The 21,435-nt window shown below is 37.7% G+C and overlaps 1 protein-coding gene across 1 annotated transcript; it reads left to right on the plus strand.

Moving 5' to 3' along the window:
• The first annotated feature begins 1,643 nt into the window (after positions 1 to 1,643).
• Positions 1,644 to 13,327, plus strand: LOC128520087 (myosin-7-like). The gene is made up of 37 exons (XM_053494118.1): positions 1,644 to 1,664; positions 1,783 to 1,995; positions 2,074 to 2,217; positions 2,301 to 2,457; positions 2,575 to 2,602; positions 2,692 to 2,797; positions 2,883 to 2,975; positions 3,057 to 3,120; positions 3,208 to 3,306; positions 4,292 to 4,395; positions 4,501 to 4,639; positions 4,726 to 4,844; positions 4,931 to 5,080; positions 5,180 to 5,350; positions 5,446 to 5,755; positions 6,101 to 6,177; positions 6,543 to 6,748; positions 6,836 to 6,959; positions 7,050 to 7,186; positions 7,279 to 7,534; positions 7,673 to 7,915; positions 8,008 to 8,184; positions 8,281 to 8,426; positions 8,500 to 8,590; positions 8,693 to 9,082; positions 9,169 to 9,295; positions 9,368 to 9,486; positions 9,578 to 9,774; positions 9,879 to 10,062; positions 10,733 to 10,898; positions 10,981 to 11,105; positions 11,298 to 11,606; positions 11,728 to 11,931; positions 12,206 to 12,502; positions 12,595 to 12,699; positions 12,790 to 12,885; positions 12,968 to 13,327. The coding sequence occupies exons 2-37, from the start codon at positions 1,795 to 1,797 to the stop codon at positions 13,136 to 13,138; spliced, it is 5,832 nt and encodes a 1,943-aa protein (XP_053350093.1). The 5' UTR covers positions 1,644 to 1,664; positions 1,783 to 1,794; the 3' UTR covers positions 13,139 to 13,327.
• The last annotated feature ends 8,108 nt before the right edge of the window (positions 13,328 to 21,435 follow it).

The raw sequence follows: 21,435 nt of genomic DNA on the forward strand, positions 1-21,435 counted from the left end.
AAAGAATGTCAAAAGCCTAGAATAGATTGTCCCAACGTAAAGACTAATTGAGGGACAGAAAAAGGCTGACGTGTATCAAAGGTACATGCGTGTTGTATGATAGGTCAATAAAAAAAACATATGACAATCATAGTCTAAACCTATAGTAGTTTACAGTACTGTACATGTCTTGTTCAGTAATACATCTTAAAAAATTTTAACAATGGATCTTCTGGTCTTGTTAGACATTCATTACCATTCATAATCAATGTGACATTGTACAAATGCAGATGACACCCTGTTCTCCGCTTTCCTCCCACAGTCTAAAGATGTGCAGTAAAATACTGTTATTGCCTGCAGGGTGTGTGCGAGTGTGTGAATGTACAGTATGTGGGTGCTTGAGTACTGTATACAGTATATACAGTCATATATACTGTAAAAAGAGAAAATGAGTAAGTTAAAATTTACACATCTTGCATATACTGTAAACCAATAAAATATACTATTAAAATTATGGATGTCTAAGTCATGTTTATTAATATTAATCGCATTAAATGTGAGCGTATAATTTCACCACAAATTCCTTTTTGAAAAAAACTGGGCTGTTAGGCTGTACCTAAGCTGTCCTTACATCCTAAAAATAAGTTTTAAATTAAGTAAGGTCACTATAGTATACATTAGGGAAGGTAACACAATTTTTTTTATTTGCTTCCCTGATTGTAACAAAGTATGTCCAACAAGTATTTGATTTTAAATAATCTAATAGGTAAAGATGAACGTTGTAGTTTGTTTAAAAAAATGTAATCTAAAAATTTGGTTTATTACAGAACAGTAAAACAATAAAAAAAAATTAAAAGAGAAAAATATATAATATAATATAATATAATATAATATAATTCAGTAAAAAAAAAAGTCTATTGTGTGCTTTTAAAAAATTAATGTTTGTAAGAGGTTGCATGCAAACACAAATGACACCTGTCATTGTTCTTGGATTCCCATGTGCACATCTTGTACTGTTCCACAGCAGTCTAGTCTCAAAATTGCTCTGCATTGTTTCCTAGCTTTTACCCTTGGACACAAAGATAACCTGTGAAATTCCTAGCGGGTACAATGGTGTGATTGAGAAGGACAGCTTGAGTTCAAATATACATATCCACTAGCCACCTTGACATATATCACCAACCATGTGAGGGGTGGCAGAAAAGGAAATAAATAAATACGGTACATGAATAAATAAAAGCTTGCATTGTCATATACAATAAAAAAGGTCCATTCTCATTTGGACCTTTTGAAATTTTTTTTGGTAATGCCTTCCAGCTGCTTAATTATACATGCTTTCCAAAAAGGGCAATGTGCTACACGCACCCAACCAAATAGAGCATGTAAACGTCACCACCATCAGCATTCTTGTCATACTGCTTCAATTCAGGCCCTATATAAAGGGACCCACAGAAACTACATACAGTACATTACTACACCTCAAGGTAAGTCATGATTATTATATAATAATTAAATATAATAATAAATCATAGCATGTGTTATAAGGTCATACTGTATACACAAGGTATATGAAATAAGATGCAAATCTCATGACTCCGAAATTTGAAAAAACTGGTAAAACACACAATTTTTCTATTTATTTCAAGGTCAATCACAAAACATTTACCTGTGTGTTTGCCATAAATGTAAGTATTACATTTTTAAAGACAATAAACAATATTAGGCAAATTACAAAAAAAAATCCAGTTCTCTTTCTTTTACATTAAAAATTATATATGTCTCAATTACTGAATATGTCCAAAGTCCTGTAGAAAGATGGCAGACGCATTAATGGAGGAGTTTGGTGCCGCAGCACCTTTCCTGCGCAAGTCAGACAGGGAGCGCCTGGAGGCCCAGACTCGTCCTTTTGACATGAAACGGGAATGCTTTGTGGCGGATCCTGAAGTCGAGTATGTCAAGGGCTCAATCACCAGTCGTGATGGAGACAAAGTCATTGTTGATACTGAGTTTGGAAAGGTACAGCTCTGAGTCCGAATGAAACTAATAAACGACCATTTTGGCAGTGGTCTAACCAATGGTTTCTCTATTTTACAGACTGTTACTGTAAAGGAGTCCGATGTTCACCCTCAAAACCCGCCAAAGTTCGATAAAATCGAGGACATGGCGATGTTCACCTTCCTGCATGAACCTGCTGTACTGTTTAACCTTAAAGAGCGTTACGCAGCCTGGATGATCTACGTAAGTAAAAATTATATGACACCTACAGAATAATAATGATAACGATGTCACATGTTATTTCCATCCTTACACTTCTCTTTCAGACCTACTCAGGACTTTTCTGTGTAACTGTCAACCCCTACAAGTGGCTGCCAGTGTACAACCAGGAAGTTGTTGTTGCCTACAGAGGCAAGAAGAGGAGTGAAGCTCCTCCTCATATCTTCTCCATTTCTGATAATGCCTACCAGTACATGCTTGCAGGTAAACTAAATGGGTTGTACAGTACAGTAATATGATTCAGGTTTAAGATGTGCACAATTGTGGATTTCTAATAATATTCTAATATCTAACATTTTTTATTACATTTTTGAAATGCAGATAGAGAGAACCAGTCAATCCTTATCACGTAAGTAGAAAACATACCTCAATGTTCAAAAGCACTTACAACACAATTAATGTTTATTGATGAACATATGACTTAATTCTAATCACTAGTGGAGAATCCGGTGCAGGAAAGACTGTGAACACCAAGAGAGTCATCCAGTACTTTGCTAGCATTGCAGCAACATCAGGAAAGAAAGATGCATCTTCAGAGAAAAAGGTTAATAAGTCATTTCATTAAGACAATAATTTACACACACTTGCCCTAATCATAAAGTCATTTAATGCATACGATCACTTTTTAGGGTACCTTGGAGGATCAAATCATCCAGTGTAACCCAGCTCTGGAGGCCTTTGGTAACGCCAAGACCATAAGAAATGACAACTCATCTCGTTTTGTAAGTTTAATAATTGGTTTATATTTATCATGTAAAAACATAGGCAATGTGTAAAACTTATATGATCTTATTCACACACAGGGTAAATTCATCCGTATTCATTTTGGTGTTAGTGGAAAATTGTCCTCTGCCGACATTGAGACTTGTAAGTACAATACAATTTATATAAATCTTTTAAAAAGTCATGAGGAATGCTTAAAAAGTACAGATTTTAACCAAAAATTCTATCCAGATCTATTGGAAAAGTCTCGTGTGACCTTCCAGCTCAAGGCTGAGAGAGACTACCACATCTTCTACCAGATTCTGTCTCAGAAGAAACCAGAATTGTTGGGTGAGTGCAAGGTTCTGCCTACACTACAAAGTCCTGTGTTTGATATATGCTTAATAAATTTCTTGGTCATTAAATAACAAACTCTAATATTTCATGCAACTGCCTTTAGCCTTAATTTATGGTGCACAATGTGGTGGCCAATTCATGGGTAAAAATAATTCCTTATGTTCCCAGGACCACTCTTTCACAATTTGAGTCCTGGAAAATGTCTGTGCCATTAGGAAAGAGAAACCTCCAATGATATGATAACCTGGTCATTCAGTACATTCAGGTCATCAGATGACTTCATTTTATAAATTGCCGAGCGTAGACCTCAGCAACTTAAGCAAGCCCAGATCATACAGTAACACTGCCACCAGAGGCTTGCACAGTGGGCACTATACATGATGGATACTTTGCTTTGCCTTACCCTGACACACCCATTGCCCTGGAATAGAGTCAATCTAAAATCCTCAAACCACATGACCCTTTTTCATTGCTCCAATGTCTTCATGATTCCTATTACAGTGAAGCCGATTTTCCTGACTAATGGTGTTTTTTCTTATGACCACACGGCTGTTTAGGCACACTGTACATGTGGAAATGGTCTTACTTTCACTATAAAACAAAGCCATGATTTCTACTATTGATTATTTTGTGCTGTACCTTCAGCAATGGTTATTTGTAATTTCTTCTCATAAAATTTCTTCTGCAAAGTTTAATGTTCATCACGACCCTTCCAGGCTTTAATAATGCAATGGATGGTCCTTAACCTAATTCCAGTAATTGTAATATCTTTTTGTTTGCAATTACTGTACTTGTGCTTTTTATCCTTAATTTTCTGGAAAAATCTTTTACAGGCTAAACGAAAGGAAGGGTTTTCCCCCCCTCACATATACCCTACTATAACTCACATGATTGCATAAGCATTAGCTAACAGGAAGGCATGTCTATAACAAGTGGGTGTTAATGAATTGCTGACATGCGTATTTTGTTTCTTTTACAGAAATGTTGCTCATCACCAACAACCCCTACGACTATGCCTACATCTCCCAAGGGGAGACACAAGTGGCCTCAATTAATGATGCTGAAGAGCTTTTAGCTACTGATGTATGTGTAACTTATATGTATTCATTCATTATACTACTGTATTATAAATATATATAATATATCCTCATTATATATTATGTACTATAATACATTTGGATTCTACAGGAAGCTTTTGATGTGCTGGGCTTTACCCAAGAAGAGAAGAATGGTATTTATAAGTTGACTGGTGCCATCATGCACTTTGGTAACATGAAGTTTAAGCAAAAGCAAAGAGAGGAGCAGGCTGAGGCTGATGGCACTGAGGGTCAGTCTTAACAGCCTTAACCATATTATTGGGAGGGGGTGGGTATAGCAATACATTATGTCACAATATCTTCATAATCTAAACAGATGCTGACAAAGTCGCATATCTGATGGGGCTAAACTCTGCCGACCTGATTAAGGGTTTGTGCCACCCAAGAGTCAAAGTCGGAAATGAGTGGGTCACCAAGGGACAGAATGTCCAACAGGTAATGAATGAGTTTTTTTCTTCTTTGACATTATTTACAATTCTTAAGATGATGTCATTGATTGTTTATAATACTTCTATTTTTAGGTGTACTATGCAATTGGTGCTCTTTCAAAATCAGTATATGAGAAGATGTTTCTCTGGATGGTTGTGCGAATTAACCAATCTTTGGACACCAAGCAGCCTCGCCAGTACTTCATTGGTGTGCTGGATATTGCTGGCTTTGAGATCTTTGATGTACGTGATAATCAGTACTGCTTTTAAATTTTCATTCATATTGCTGGTCCTTTTATGTATATTTTGGGCTTCATTCATGTCAATGTATTTCTACTGCAGTTCAACACCTTTGAGCAGTTGTGCATCAACTTCACTAATGAGAAGTTGCAGCAGTTTTTCAACCACCACATGTTTGTGCTGGAGCAAGAAGAATACAAGAAAGAGGGCATTGAATGGGAGTTCATCGACTTCGGCATGGATTTGCAGGCTTGCATTGAGCTTATTGAAAAGGTAAGTCAATTTAAACATTTTTATGTAATGTATACATAAAAAAAAATCGCTTCATATTTTAGAAAAAAAATGACCACTTCCTGTTTGAATTTCAGCCCATGGGTATCATGTCAATCCTTGAAGAGGAGTGCATGTTCCCCAAAGCCAGTGATACCACATTTAAAGCTAAGCTTTATGACAATCACTTGGGCAAATCTGCAAACTTCCAAAAGCCCAGGACTGTGAAGGGTAGACCAGAGGCCCACTTTGCCCTGGTTCACTATGCTGGCACGGTTGACTACAACATTAACAACTGGCTGGTGAAGAACAAGGATCCACTTAATGAAACTGTAGTAGGACTTTACCAAAAGTCTACTCTTAAGCTGTTATCTAATCTGTTTGCTGGTTATGCTGGAGCTGACTCAGGTAAGGGTTTTTGCAAAAGAATAAATGGTTAGAACAAATGTAATGGGGCCAGATGTGATCTCAAATGAGAACAAATGTCTGGCTCAGTGGTGGGAGGGACACATACTGTACAAGGGAGCAATCACAACACGAATAAGAGTTGTGAAGTTGGAGCATGTGAAAGCATATATTTGTGCCAGATAAAATTATATGCAGTCCAAACTGACAATATATTTTGCATGTTTCAAAAATTCCATTTGGCCATAGGACTAAGGAAATCAGGAAGACTTAAATATCTGAAATGGAAAGGAAAGCTAAAATATTTAAACAATAATTGCTAATGATACACTTGTTTTTTTCAAACAGCTGAATCTGGTGGAAAGGGAGGCAAAGGTGGAAAAAAGAAGGGTTCTTCATTCCAGACTGTGTCTGCTCTCCATCGCGTGAGTTATTACCAACAACCGAGACACAAAGCAGAAAGATATATGGAGTAGTATACTGTATAGCCAAAACACATGATCATCACACCCAAGCACAATATGATAATATATGCTTGTTGAACATTCTACTGTAAAACCAAGGGAATAATATGGGTTTGTTCCTCCATTGCTGCCATTAGAGCCTCAAGCTGTCCATTAGATTTAGTAATGTGATTATGGTCATTTGTTCCCATTCACCTGGAAGAGTAGTTGTGTTTGGGCACTAATGTACTTCAAAAATCCTGTCAAGCATTGGGTTTGAGGTCAGGCTTTTAATATTGGACAGTGAGGTGTCCACATATTTCTGAGAAAATTGATGCTGTTTACAGGAAAACCTTAACAAGCTGATGACAAATTTGAGATCCACACACCCACACTTTGTCCGCTGCATCATTCCCAATGAGACCAAGACTCCTGGGGCTATGGAGAATCCTCTTGTGATGCACCAACTGCGCTGTAACGGTGTACTGGAAGGCATCAGGATCTGCAGAAAGGGCTTCCCCAACAGGATCCTGTATGGTGACTTTAGACAGCGGTGAGTTGTGTTACTGAAATATGTAACTTTTTAATTACATAAAAATATTATATTTAAGATCGCTGTTCTTTCCTAATGCCCATGCAGTTACCGTATCCTAAATCCTGCTGCTATCCCTGAGGGGCAGTTCATTGACAACAAGAAAGGTGCAGAAAAGCTACTTGGCTCTCTAGACATTGATCACAACCAGTATAAACTGGGACACACAAAGGTATAAGAATTCTACAAATGAAATTAAAAATTTCAACTTCCCTTTTTTTTCCTCAGACACATAATCTCTCATTTTCTCAAATATGTGTAGGTGTTCTTTAAGGCTGGTTTACTGGGTCAACTTGAGGAGATGCGAGATGACCGCCTTGCACTCATTCTCACTGGTATTCAGGCCAGGGCTCGTGGCCTTCTTTCAAGGATTGAATTTCAGAAGATTGTCGAGAGGAGGTAGATTATACCTCCTATCAAATGTAGTTTTTAACTAATTCTTTTAGTAGAATAATTAAAATAATACCTCTATTCCCATATAATTTCTGCAGGGATGCCTTGCTGGTAATCCAGTGGAATATCCGTGCTTTCATGGGTGTCAAGAATTGGCCCTGGATGAAGCTGTACTTCAAGATTAAACCTCTGCTGAGGTCAGCTGAAGCTGAGAAAGAAATGGCCAACATGAAAGAAGAATTCATGAAGTTGAAGGAGGCCTATGCTAAATCTGAAGCCCGAAAGAAAGAACTAGAAGAGAAGATGGTCACTCTTCTACAAGAGAAGAATGACTTACAGCTCCAAGTCCAATCCGTATGTTCTGTGTAAAAATAATCAAATATAACAAATCTTAGCATTTATGTTGTTCTTATTTCTAGGCAGTGTGTCATAACATTATTTGTTTCACTGGCACAATAACTTGTCTTCCCACCTTTTAAACTTGACTTGTAGGAACAAGATAATCTTGCAGATGCTGAGGAGCGATGTGAAGGTCTAATAAAGAACAAGATCCAACTTGAAGCAAAATGCAAAGAGTTGACTGAGAGACTGGAAGATGAAGAGGAAATGAATGCTGAGTTGGTTGCAAAGAAGAGAAAGCTTGAGGATGAATGCTCTGAGCTGAAGAAAGACATTGATGATCTGGAGCTTACTCTGGCCAAAGTGGAGAAGGAAAAACATGCCACTGAGAACAAGGTAATCTACTTAATTACCTGCTATGCACTCAGCTTGTTGATGGTAACATCATGCATTTTTTCCAAGTACTAAAGCATTGTTATAAATTTTAGGTAAAAAATCTGACTGAGGAAATGGCAGCTTTGGATGAAATCATTGCCAGACTGACCAAGGAGAAAAAAGCTCTCCAGGAAGCTCATCAGCAAACACTGGATGATCTGCAGAGTGAGGAGGACAAAGTCAACACTCTGACCAAAGCCAAAGCTAAACTGGAGCAGCAAGTTGATGATGTAGATAGTCTAGATGCTATATAAACTTATTTTCACAGATGTTTACAAAAAATAATCAATTATCTTAATTTTCCTTTTATTTATGACACTCTCCAGCTTGAAGGTTCTCTTGAGCAAGAGAAGAAAATTCGAATGGATCTTGAGCGAGTTAAGAGAAAACTTGAGGGTGACTTGAAGTTGACTCAAGAGAATGTCATGGATCTGGAAAATGACAAGCAGCAACTGGAGGAGAGACTTAAAAAGTATAGATTAAAATATCTAAAATATAAAACATTTACATAGCAAAGAATCTGAAATATCAATTTGCCTTTACAGAAAAGATTTTGAGATCAGCCAGCTTAACAGTAAGATTGAGGATGAGCAAGCACTGGGAGCACAACTCCAAAAGAAACTGAAGGAGTTGCAGGTATTTGGGGAAATCTTACAAAGCCAATGCTTGGATTGTTAAAATTAGAATTTACAAATATACTAAATTAGTAATTTAAAAATAACAATGTTCTGGAAATAGGCTCGTATTGAAGAACTGGAAGAAGAGCTAGAGGCTGAGAGAGCTGCCCGTGCCAAGGTTGAGAAACAAAGGGCAGATTTGGCACGAGAGCTGGAGGAGATCAGCGAGAGGCTGGAGGAGGCTGGTGGTGCCACTTCTGCCCAGATTGAAATGAATAAGAAGAGAGAGGCTGAGTTCCAGAAACTGCGCAGAGACCTCGAAGAGGCCACTCTGCAACATGAGGCCACTGCAGCAACTCTTAGAAAGAAACATGCTGACAGTGTGGCAGACCTGGGAGAGCAGATTGACAACCTTCAGAGAGTGAAGCAGAAGCTTGAGAAGGAGAAGAGTGAACTGAGACTGGAGCTGGATGATGTGGTCTCCAACATGGAGCAGATTGTTAAATCCAAGGTAACAATGAATACTTATGCACAGTGTATACAGAAATGTTCATTCCTCCTTTAAGAAGAGCACATTAAAATGTCTTAAATTTTCAGGCAAACCTGGAGAAAATGTGTAGAACTCTGGAGGATCAAATGAGTGAATTCAGAACCAAAGCTGAGGAAGGCCAGCGGACAATCAATGATTTTTCAATGCACAAGGCAAAGCTTCAGACTGAAAACGGTAAGCCTATTAGCAACCGAAAATGAATCATTATCCATTCAGTGAATCTTAGACCTGGTCTTATTATTTTAGGTGAGCTTGCCAGACAACTGGAAGAAAAGGATTCATTGGTTTCTCAGCTGACAAGAGGGAAACAGTCTTTTACCCAGCAGCTTGAGGATCTCAAGAGACAGCTGGAGGAGGAAGTCAAGGTCATTTTAATACTCAATAATTAAAAGTTTAAACCACCAGACAAAATAAACATTACTTGATAATAATGCTTCCAACTGAATTTCTTTCCAGGCTAAGAATGCCCTGGCCCATGCAGTGCAATCAGCTCGTCATGATTCTGACCTGCTCAGAGAGCAGTATGAGGAGGAGCAGGAGGCAAAGGCTGAGCTACAGCGCAGTCTCTCCAAAGCAAACTCTGAGGTAGCTCAGTGGAGGACCAAGTATGAAACTGATGCTATCCAGAGAACAGAAGAGCTGGAGGATGCAAAGTAAGTGCCTCACACATGATAATGTACTGTTAATTATATCACAATATGCTGAGTTAAATGATATATATATATATATAAAATAAATCAACATTTACTTAAATTAGGAAAAAACTTGCTCAGCGTCTGCAAGATGCAGAAGAAGCTGTGGAAGCTGTCAATGCCAAGTGCTCCTCTCTGGAAAAGACCAAACACAGACTGCAGAATGAGATTGAAGACCTTATGGTTGATGTGGAAAGGTCCAATGCTGCTGCTGCTGCTCTGGACAAGAAGCAAAGAAACTTTGACAAGGTAAGTAGCAAATGAGTGCATACAGCAATATTTGCTTGGAACTGTATATGGACAATCTCTTAAAACTTATTTGTATATTCAAAGTAAGATTGACAAAAAGAGCTGCCATCATTGCTTTTCAAACCCAATTCAATTACTTATAAAGTACTGAATTACATGCAATAAAATGTCTATGCAAGCCAAAATATTTAGATCCTTCGATGAAGTCACAAATTAAAAAAATTACCTGCATTTTATCATTTATTGTTAATTTAAAATCTGCAGATTTGTCTGCCTAATTTAGTCTTAGCCGAGTCCAACCCTGTCTTAGGGATCCCCCATATCAACCAACATCCAAACAACCAGGGAGAGTCTCTTATGTGCTTTATCTGAGTCACATGACACCAGTTAACCACATCTATATAAACTTGGCTCACTCATTGTATAGGAGTGGTGAACCAGACTCTGAGGAAAGCACTTTCTGCCACATCCACCCATTATTGTCCAGTGTCATTATGACTGATGTGGGAATGCAAGTATTCCCTCATATACACAGTAAATTTGGCTAACTAGGACTCCGGACCATGGGTTGCTCGAGCATTATTGGGATTTAAATTAATTTTGTCCGGATGATACGGCAAATATTTTACTGTTGCAACCACATTACGTGGAATCTTTTGAATTTTTACAGGTCCTAGCTGAGTGGAAGCAAAAGTATGAGGAGTCCCAGTCTGAGTTGGAAAACTCTCAGAAAGATGCCAGATCTCTGAGTACTGAGCTCTTTAAACTGAAGAATTCATATGAGGAGTCTCTGGACCATTTGGAGACCATGAAGAAGGAGAACAAGAACCTGCAAGGTTAATATCATTGGTACATTGTTTATATTACCAGTGTTTGCTTTTCAGATGGTGTGTTCTTATTTTTTATTTTTTACAACAGAGGAAATTTCTGATATAACTGAACAACTTGGTGAAAGTGGGAAGAGTATTCACGAGCTGGAAAAAGTAAGGAAACAGTTGGAGCAGGAGAAGGCCGAGATTCAGTCTGCTCTAGAAGAAGCAGAGGTAACAGTTTGAAGGTCTTTTTGAAAAGGATACCTAGCCATTTCCTCATCTAGAATCCATATAATATATTAATTACACCCAACATTTTTATATATAATTATAAACAATAACATTTGGTTTATAAAACCTGCAGTATTTATAATAAGCTTTTGTGGCAACTTATTGATTTTGTTCATGATTTGTTAATGGAAGGCATCTCTTGAGCATGAAGAAGGAAAGATCTTGCGGGCCCAACTGGAGTTTAATCAGGTGAAGGCCGACATTGAGCGTAAGCTGGCCGAAAAAGATGAAGAAATGGAGCAGGCCAAGAGGAATCACCAAAGAGTGGTGGACACTTTGCAAAGCTCTCTAGAGGCTGAGACTCGCAGCAGAAATGAGGCACTGAGGCTAAAGAAGAAGATGGAGGGAGACCTAAATGAAATGGAGATCCAGCTCAGCCAGGCTAACAGGCAGGCTTCAGAGGCCCAGAAACAACTCAAGAGTCTCCATGGACATATGAAGGCAAGCAAATGTAGTCTTTGTATATTAAGGATTAATGATTGATCATTATCAGAATGTTATTTAATTTAATAGAAAAGTAAGATGATTACATGAACTAATTAAAAAAATGTGTACTTTACAGGATATGCAACTGCAGCTGGATGATGCTCTCCATGCTAATGATGACCTCAAGGAGAACATTGCTATTGTGGAGAGACGCAACAATCTGCTGCAGGCTGAACTGGATGAACTGAGATCCCTGGTAGAGCAGACCGAGAGAGGCCGCAAATTGGCTGAGCAAGAATTGCTGGATGTCAGTGAGAGGGTTCAGCTACTGCACTCTCAGGTATACAGTCTGAATTCATGGACTCTCATGCTGTACACATTACATGCTTTTTTTATTCCCACATCCTGATATCAAAGGATTCATGTGGCATTATAAAGGGGGCACAATCATGAACTTGCTGCAAACAAAATACAAAAAAAGTACAACCCAAAGCCCTACTTTGCATGTTCTGAGAATTGTTCTGTAACTCGCCCACTGTTTAAGAACATGTGCTAGTTAAAATTTATTTCTGATCAAGGTCTCACTGTGAAAAAAAAATAAACTGACATTTCAGAACACTAGCTTGCTGAACCAGAAGAAGAAACTAGAGGCAGACACCTCCCAGCTGCAGACTGAGGTAGAGGAGGCTGTCCAAGAGTGCAGGAACGCTGAGGAAAAAGCCAAAAAGGCCATCACTGATGCTGCCATGATGGCAGAAGAGCTGAAGAAGGAGCAGGACACCAGTGCTCACCTGGAGCGCATGAAGAAGAACATGGAGCAGACCATAAAAGACCTCCAGCATCGTCTGGATGAAGCTGAGCAAATTGCCATGAAAGGTGGCAAAAAGCAAGTCCAGAAACTGGAGGCCAGGGTAAAACAAATAGATTTTCTACACATCCAGGAAAAAAAAAAAATCATATAAATTTCTATACTAATAAAAATGTTCTCTTCAAAACATTTTAGGTCAAAGAGCTGGAAGCTGAAGTGGAGATGGAACAGAGGAAAGGCAGTGATTCTGTTAAGGGCATCCGCAAATATGAGCGCCGCATTAAGGAGCTTACTTACCAGGTTCTATTTCTTTTCAGTAGGCTTGCATATCTAACATTATTTTATCAATCGAGAGCATAAGGATCGATATCTCTCATCATGTTTCTTTAGACTGAAGAGGATCGTAAAAATCTGGCCCGTCTACAGGACCTAGTTGACAAACTTCAGCTAAAGGTTAAAGCCTACAAGAGAACTGCAGAGGAAGCAGTAAGTTAATAACAGCTTAGCTCTTCAGATATTTGTTGCTTGGTGTGTTTGCATTCCTAATAATCTGTTTTGCTGTTTTTAGGAGGAGCAGGCCAATGCCAATTTGACCAAGTTCCGCAAGCTGCAGCATGAGCTGGATGAGGCAGAGGAAAGAGCTGATATTGCAGAGTCTCAGGTTAACAAATTGAGGGCTAAGAGTCGTGATATAGGCACTAAGGCAAGTTGTCAATTTTATAATAAACAAAGGCTGTAAAATGTTGATCTGCTTAGTTGTTCTGCTGAAGTTTTGAGCTTTTCCTGGTACAGTATAATTCACATGGTGACATCTTTTTTTGCTACAGAAAGGACATGATGAAGAATGAAGTCTCTGCAGCTACTGATCATACCCTGACTCTGTTTAAATGTAGAACAAAATAAATAAATAGTTGCAATATCAAGCACACATATACTGTGTTTTTGATAATCCATTACAAACACCTTACACACACAGTAGTGAGATTAAAGGCTGTAGCCATGCAACACTCAGGTGCAGTGGATTTCAGGTTCAAATAGGAAATTGCTAAATTATGTTTATATACTCACCATTCACTTCATTAGGATCACTTGCAGACTTGCCTGTTCATAAAATTACCTAATCTGCCCATTATGTGGGCACATTGCAATGTGTGAATCCATGCCAGCAACGTGCAACAACATTTATAAAAAGCCTCTAGGGTCTGAGGGCTTTCAGAAGACCTGCAGTGATTCAGCACTCCTCTTACAGTATTTGTGTAAATTTCAATTTTTTTGCCAATATATTAGCTACTACATTTTTGCTTATTTATATGGGCTATTTAACTGGTCTTTCATAATATAATTTACGTACATATCCCAAAGTGCACATATAACTAAAGCAGGAAAATGGTGAAAATGCAGAATAAATGCATTTTCGCATAGGAAAATGTGATTGGGAAAAAATGTATCATGTTTGTGCTAGTGAGCATTTATTAAATAAACTGCTCCTCCCCTGAGATATTCAAAAATTTCAAACAATAGTGCATAAAAAATCCCACAAGCAGCAGTTCTGTTGGCAGAAATGTATTGTTGGGAAGAAAGGTCAGATGACAGGAAGGCTACTAGGGTTGTAGCTATCGAATATTTTAGTAATTTAATCGATTAATCAAGTAATCCGATAAAATGTCATTTTGCCTGATTAAACAGCATGTAAAATATATAAAAAAAGAAACAAAGATAAATTGGTTTTCTTTTTTAGAAAAATCTACTTTTATTTTATAAAAAATAAACATTGTCATTATTCACAATACAATTACAGTAAGTGCATTACAGTGCCATACATTCTTATTTTAAAGCCATTTCTCAGATGCATAAACTAAAAAAAGGTATTTCAAATAACTTTAAGTATCAAAAAACTAAGGAACGCTGTTATGCGCTAAAATGCCTCCTATAGTTCCTATACTGCCCACATTTGTAAAAATAGGTAACAACATGTCAGAATGCATGTTCCAAAAAAAAAGGTCCAAAATGCTCCAGATCTCAGGACAACATTGAAGAGGTGAGGATGCGAGTTAATCACAACCCTAATCACAACCCTAACCATGTCCAGTGCAACTTTGACATCTTAAAAATTCTAACCATGCTGCAGCCTTGCTGCTATAAATGATTCTATTAGCATTAGCCACAAAGTTGGCTAAACTTCAGAGATTTTTGACACTGCCTCCTGAAGGAAGGGCAGGTTCACTAAACTAAGAATTTCATAAAAGGGCTTTTACCATTATGCAACCTTATTAGGTCAACACACCCTGTTACTACCTAGTTACTTGTTTATCTGAGCTTCTTCATGGTCTCCCACCATAAACAGTCAAAATATCTTGAGCCACCTGAAAGCCTTTTTCCATGACCTTTTCAAACTCCTCCCATGCCCGAGATCTTGCATTAGAATTGCTTTGCTGCAGTCCTTTTTTATATACTTAAAAAAAGGACTTGTGACTGCAAGCGCAAGACTGCAAGTCTTGTACCTGAGCATCCAAAAGTGAACTGGACTTCTCCATATTAACTTAAACACCTCTCCTGTTATACCAAACTTAAACATACAGAATTCCTGCTACTGTATCTATCACTCAAATCAGGATGGGTTCTGTGTTGAGTCTGGTTCCTCTCGCCATAGCTAGATGTTTTTTCTTGCCATCATCACCCTAAGCTTATTCATCAGGTACAATCAGGTAATTTTGATTCATAAATATTTTCGCACATATTTTATATTAATTTCCTTAAATTTTCTTTTGATTTCATAAAGCTGATTTGCGACAATGACCATTGTTAAAAGCGCCATACAAATAAAATTTTATTTAATTACTTTTCAAAAGAAACCTAAAGGCCTTCTTTTGACCATAACCATGTTTCCCTTACTACTCGTGTCCACTAAAGTTTTCTAGTCTTTCACACACAGTTTATAGCTAGCTTCCAGTCTATGGACCCAAACATGATCCATTTAGATTAATGAGGTTCCACCATATTGAGACTATGACTGTTCCCTGACTATCTTATGATGTAGAAAAACTTAACTTTCACTTAAAGGAAAAATCGCTTGAGAGAAAAATAACAGTAACTTGGTATGATCAACAAGGAAATTAACTAGAATGTTAATTGTACCAAACTAAATTAATACTATTTCAAACAGCATGGAAGGAGAGCATCTTGACCTATAGAAAAGCCCTTATGCTGCAAGATCAACATATTTTTTCACTCTTATAGAAGATCCTAGATTCTTATTTAAAACCGTTTTTTTTAATTAACAAGGAAAAATACCCCCTTAGGAATATGCACATCAATATCAAATAGTAGGAAGAACTTAATTTAATTTAAAGCCAAGCAATGTATTTACTAATGATGAGCAATCAATGACCTCTATCAGTCAGGATTTAGGCTTTAGGATTTAGTACAGAGACTGTAAAGTTTTATCTATAGTTGCGTAGTAGAAGAGGCGAGTTGCTTGGTCTGTCCGCTGTGCTTCGGTAAGCTTTTCAGTGCCAGAAGAGACTCAGTCAAACACACACACACACACACACACACAATGACGCTGTCTGTCAGAAAGGTCTCTGTTTATTAACAGCAAAAGATGGGGTTTATATATGTTTGACCAAACCCCTGTGCCATAGATTTATGTTACTACAAAGAACATGAACCGTTGTAAATGTCCTGGTGAGATCCTGAAGAATCAAAGGAGAGGAAGATAGAGAGGTGTCCGTCCAGAGACAGATCACAAGATGTTGGTTCGAGTTAGGGGGAGGGGGGGTAGGAGACAGGGGGGGGTAGGAGACAGGGGGGGGGGAAGGGGGTGGCATAAAGAAAGAATGGGAAGGTGAGCGTAGAACGTTTACAATTTAAAGAGCAGATGCAAGTGGAGACAGGAAGATAGCAGCAGAAAAGATTTACCACGTTAATATCAGATCTATGAGGAAGAGGGTAGAAATAACTCCTTTATATATAAAATAATTCTAACAGAGATCGTGCTGGTTAAAGTGGTAAATTACCAGGGTTGTGTCTCCTTGCCTGTGTTGCATGACCTTTTCTCTTTAATAAATTAGAAAATGTCTTTTTTTGGCTCAGATCTTATGTGACTGATTCTTACCAGTTTGCAGATGTAAATGGTGAATTTTCTACATGTGCTAAAGGGTTTGTTTTAGGGTTCCTCTGGGTGAATATGCAATCATGTTATTAGTTTTAACGGGTATTTTGATGACACATAGTTATATATTTAACTATGCTCACATAGTAACTCTACATTGTCTTTCTGCCATAAACAACAATTTAAGAACTTAGTGTGATTATTGACTGCAGTCTTTCATTTAAAGCTCATTTAGCTGATATAATTACTAAACAATCTTTTGTTCATCTCAGAAATATTGCCAAATAATAGGGTGAGTTCAGAAAGTCTTTCTACAGCGGCCATGTGGAGTAGTAGTGCATTGACGCACTCGTTTGGTGCCACCAGTCAGTTGTGCATGTCCAATGTCTTCACATCAGCTGTGTATTTTAATGTGAAAATGTTAATTAACTATCGAAGAATGCATTTCGCTAGTAGAACATATTTTTTTAAAGTTAGCAATAAATACATGGAATTAGTTTGTGAAAAATTTCAAGCAGCTTTTCTGGAGACAAGAATACCACATTGCAACACTGTGCCAGATTTAATAAATACATACATGAGTGAGAATAATAATGAGTTTCATTAAACAAATATTCTACATACCCTACTCTATAGTGGCCACTGCAGAGGGACTTTTTGAACGCACCCTACCTGTTCATTTTTTTAACCTCTTTATACCCCCGTTTGGACTATTATAATGCGTTAATGTCTGAATGTTCTACTACTGTAGGTGTATGAACAAGCTCCAGTTAGTCCAGATTGTGGCAGGCAGTGTGCTTACTAGAACTAGAAGATGTCAGCCCATTACTCCTACCCACACTGCACTGTCTCACATTGATTTTAAAATACATTACTACTATTGACCTTTACAGCACTAAATGGTTTCATGCCATAGTACCCGAGTAAACTGCTAGTATTTTATGACTCTCTTTCGCTCTCTCTAATGACACATGGCACTTTGGAATTACCAGTGATCCTGACCCTTTCCTGCCCTCTGGACCGGTCTGATCCACGTCTTCTGGTCGGAGTGCTCATTGCATGGAGACAACTAACTGCTGCTGAGGATGGCCCCATATGGTCTGTTTAAAGATTCATGTGATAACAGAGGGCAGTTACACTTAATAACTATAAAGACAGTTTTTAAACCCTCAACAAAGTAGACTTCATATAAACTAAACACACAAAGAATATATTTATAGTTTTGCTATCTGTTATAAGGACGTGTTTCTTTTTGAGTCTAGGTAATTTACAGTTTTTTTTTTCTAATGGCGTCTTAGACAGTTTTTTCCTGTCCCCATAGACACTCATTTGTGATTTTTTTTCTTTTATTTATAGTCTCAATTTTTATTCCTGTAATGCTGCTTTGAGACATTGTCTAGTGCTATACAAGTGAAATAGAACTAAATTACATTTAGGGTATCCTAGTCATATCCATCTAAATCCCCATCCACTTGATAGCTTGCGTAAGACAGCTTTAGGTTCTCTTAATCACTTTCCTGTAAGCATCTCCATTATACCCCACATGAGTACCCATGTACCCCAGTGCAATTACCGTATGGAGGTCGGCTACACGTTGAATGTTCTGTACAGTTACCTGGTGAATACACATAAGTAACAATAATTTTTTTCTTTCTTGAGACTTTGAATCTCATAGACAATCTTGTTTTTTTTCCCCCATCTTGCATACTAAATCAGACTTGTAACTTGGCAGCAATGAGACATTCTACATTCCTAAATAGTCCATCTAACACAATTACCTGTCCTACTGCATTTCCAAACCAGAAAAGTTGATGGAATGCAGTAATGAAACTGCAAAGGCCAAATATTAAATGTAAATAATATTAAATTTAGATAAAGATCTAAATGTCTACTTAGGAGCATTTCACTGCTGGTGAAGTACGTTTGTGGACAAGCACTGACCCAGTAATATAACACCCCCTGCTGGACAAAAATCAATATGCACGTTAAAAGTTATTATTATTATTATTATACTTACTGCACTATTAGCCAATAATGAATGATTTTCGTGCTCATGGGAGTGGTGATCCTAAAAAAATGCTCTTAGCCACAAGGTCATGTGCTCACTGAATGTCTTGAGGATTGAAGTGTCATATAATAATGCCTTCATCATCACCAGATCTCAACCCAACTGAAGACCTATAATAGTAGCCTTTGGGCTATTATGCTACCACCAGAGAAATTGTCTTTTGAGGAAGGACTGTTCAACTCTTCAGTGTGTTTCAGTAAGTCTTGCACAATTTATGACAAAGTGCATGGAAGTTAAGCCGTCTTGTTTGCTTTTAATTCACCACCTGTCCATGTATTTAGTTTCACATTTATGTAGTATTTCTGTGAGCGAATTACTATTTTCTAGTATTACGTGTGTATGATTATTGCAAGCAACTCAAAATCACATGTCACGATAATCTTTGGGAATGTACACTAATACATGTGTTAGATAAATGGACAAATAACTTATTACAATAGTTTTTGATGGCTTCGCTGGGTCGACATGTGCTCATGCAGATTGTGCTTTATAATACAGTACTGCACGACCTTAAAACTGACAGTTTTTTTTTTTTTTTTTTTTTTTGGACGGTCAAAGTCATCTTAAATACTTACGGTACTATGTAGCCAAAAGATGAGAATAAACCATGGAGGTGGTGGTGGACAGTCTTGTAGATTTTATAGGTTTTTTTTCTTTATATTTCCGCTTTAAAATATCAGCTCCGTTAAATTCCCGCTTCCTGGGTTGAATCTCAAATAGCGTTAATTGGAAAGAATAGTGCGCTATGTAGGGTGTACAGCCGCACACTCCAGGTAGGGATTTGGGATTTAGCCATCTGTTAGAAGCTAGTTAGCTTTGTAGCTTTCCTTAGGCATAAATGAAACAACACAGGCGATTCGAAACATGGAAGCAATTATTAAACAGGAACAATGTGATAATGTTATGTAATTTTTGACAAACAATGTGTTATGTAAAAATGACTATCAGTTTTTTTCTTGCTAAACGGTTACCTGAATCCAGGTCTGGTTTTGAATGGGTTTTGGCAGGCAGCCGCTCTCTACGCTGCAACCGACCGTTAGTGTCATTAGCCTGATTCGGACGGGACTAGTTTTACAGGGGGTCGTTAGAGAAAATTCTGTTTCACAGACGTACTTTGTGATTTTAATCCCGTCCGAGTCTACCATGTCTGTCTTTCTCTCATACGACCTTGAATTGGAATCGAAAATTCCAGAGCAATTTACCTACTGTTTTTCAGCAAATACGGAGGTCCTCTGAGAAATCTAATCCCATCCGAATGCGAATGTCTGTGATTGCCGATTTTTTCTTCTTCCAAAACGCGTTTTCTTTTGTGTTTTGGTCAACGTGAACTACCGTACTATCTCTAGCGCGCCGGTGTTATGCGCTAAAACGCCCCCCTGCCACAGAATGCCCCCCTACATAATCTCTATCAATTATTATATTAGGACATACATTCAGAGGTTTATTATTATTATTAAATATATTATTACTATTATAATTAACCCTAGGCACGTGACACTCGTCGAGACGATTAATACAAATCCCCCAAAATGATTATTTTATGGCACATTTATTTTGTAGGGGTTTGTCAATGTACAAATAACAAATTATTTATCACAAATTATACTAAATAAATATTGTTTGTGGTAAAAAATTAAAGGAAACGATTTTTATTATAAAATAAGCAATATAAGAATATACATGTTGTATATGAAAAACTATATATAATTTATATATTTTTTCTCCTATACATCATTTTTTATATTGCTTATTTTATTAAATTTGTTTGTTATAATTTGTAATTTGTAAACCATAAACCTATGAATTTATGTTCTAACATATTATTTAAAAGAAATTATGTAGGGGAGGCAATCCGGGGGGCATTTTCAGAGCATAACACCTGTATTCAAGTTTGCGCACCAATAATGATAAATGGTTTTCATATTTTTTATTTAAAATAAAAATCTGTGGTGTGCATTTGTATTCAGCTCCCCTTCAATTAATTGCCTTACCCAAGTCACCTAGTTGGTAATAGAGTCCATCTGTGTATAATTTAGTTTCAGAGTAAATACATCTGTTCTGTGAAGTCCCAGAGGTTTTTTAGAGAACATTAGTAAACAAAAAGCATCACGAAGCCCGAGAAACACACCAAACAGGTCAGGGATAAAGTTGTGGAAGTCTAAAGCAGTGTTAGCAGGTAGTTAGCTCTCACTGAGCACTGTTCAATCAGTCATCTGAAAATGTAAAGAGTGTGGCACAACTGCCCACCGACCAAGACATGGCCGCCCATCTTAACTCACAGGCTGTGCAAGTAGAGCATTAATCAGTGAAATAGCCAAGAGGCCGATAGTGACTCCGGAGGACCTGCAGAGATTCACAGCTCAGGTGGGAAAACCTGGTCACAGGACAACTATTAGTCATGTACAGTACTCCACAAATCTGGCCTTTATGAAAGAGTGGCAAGAAGAAATTAATTGTTAAAAGAAAGCCATAAGAAGTCCAGTTTGCTGTTTGCGACAAGCCGTGTGGGGGATAATGCAAATGTGTATGAAAGTGTGCTCTGGTAAAATAAGACCAAACTTGGAACTTTTTGGCCTACATGTAAAACATTTACATTTACATTTAGGCATTTGGCAGACGCTCTTATCCAGAGCGACTTACATTTTTATCTCATTATACACCTGAGCAGTTTAGGGGGTTAAGGGCCTTGCTCAAGGGCCCAACAGTGGCAACTCGGTGGTTGTGGGGTTTGAACCTGGGATCTTCCAAACCGTAGTCCAATGCCTTAACCACTGAGCTGTGTGGTGGAAAACTGTGCATACACTGTGCATGGAGGTGGCAGCATCATGTTGTGGTATGCCTTTCTTCAGCAGGGAGA

The sequence above is a fragment of the Clarias gariepinus genome, chromosome 4, assembly GCF_024256425.1.
Source record: "Clarias gariepinus isolate MV-2021 ecotype Netherlands chromosome 4, CGAR_prim_01v2, whole genome shotgun sequence".
Lineage (NCBI taxonomy): Eukaryota > Metazoa > Chordata > Actinopteri > Siluriformes > Clariidae > Clarias > Clarias gariepinus.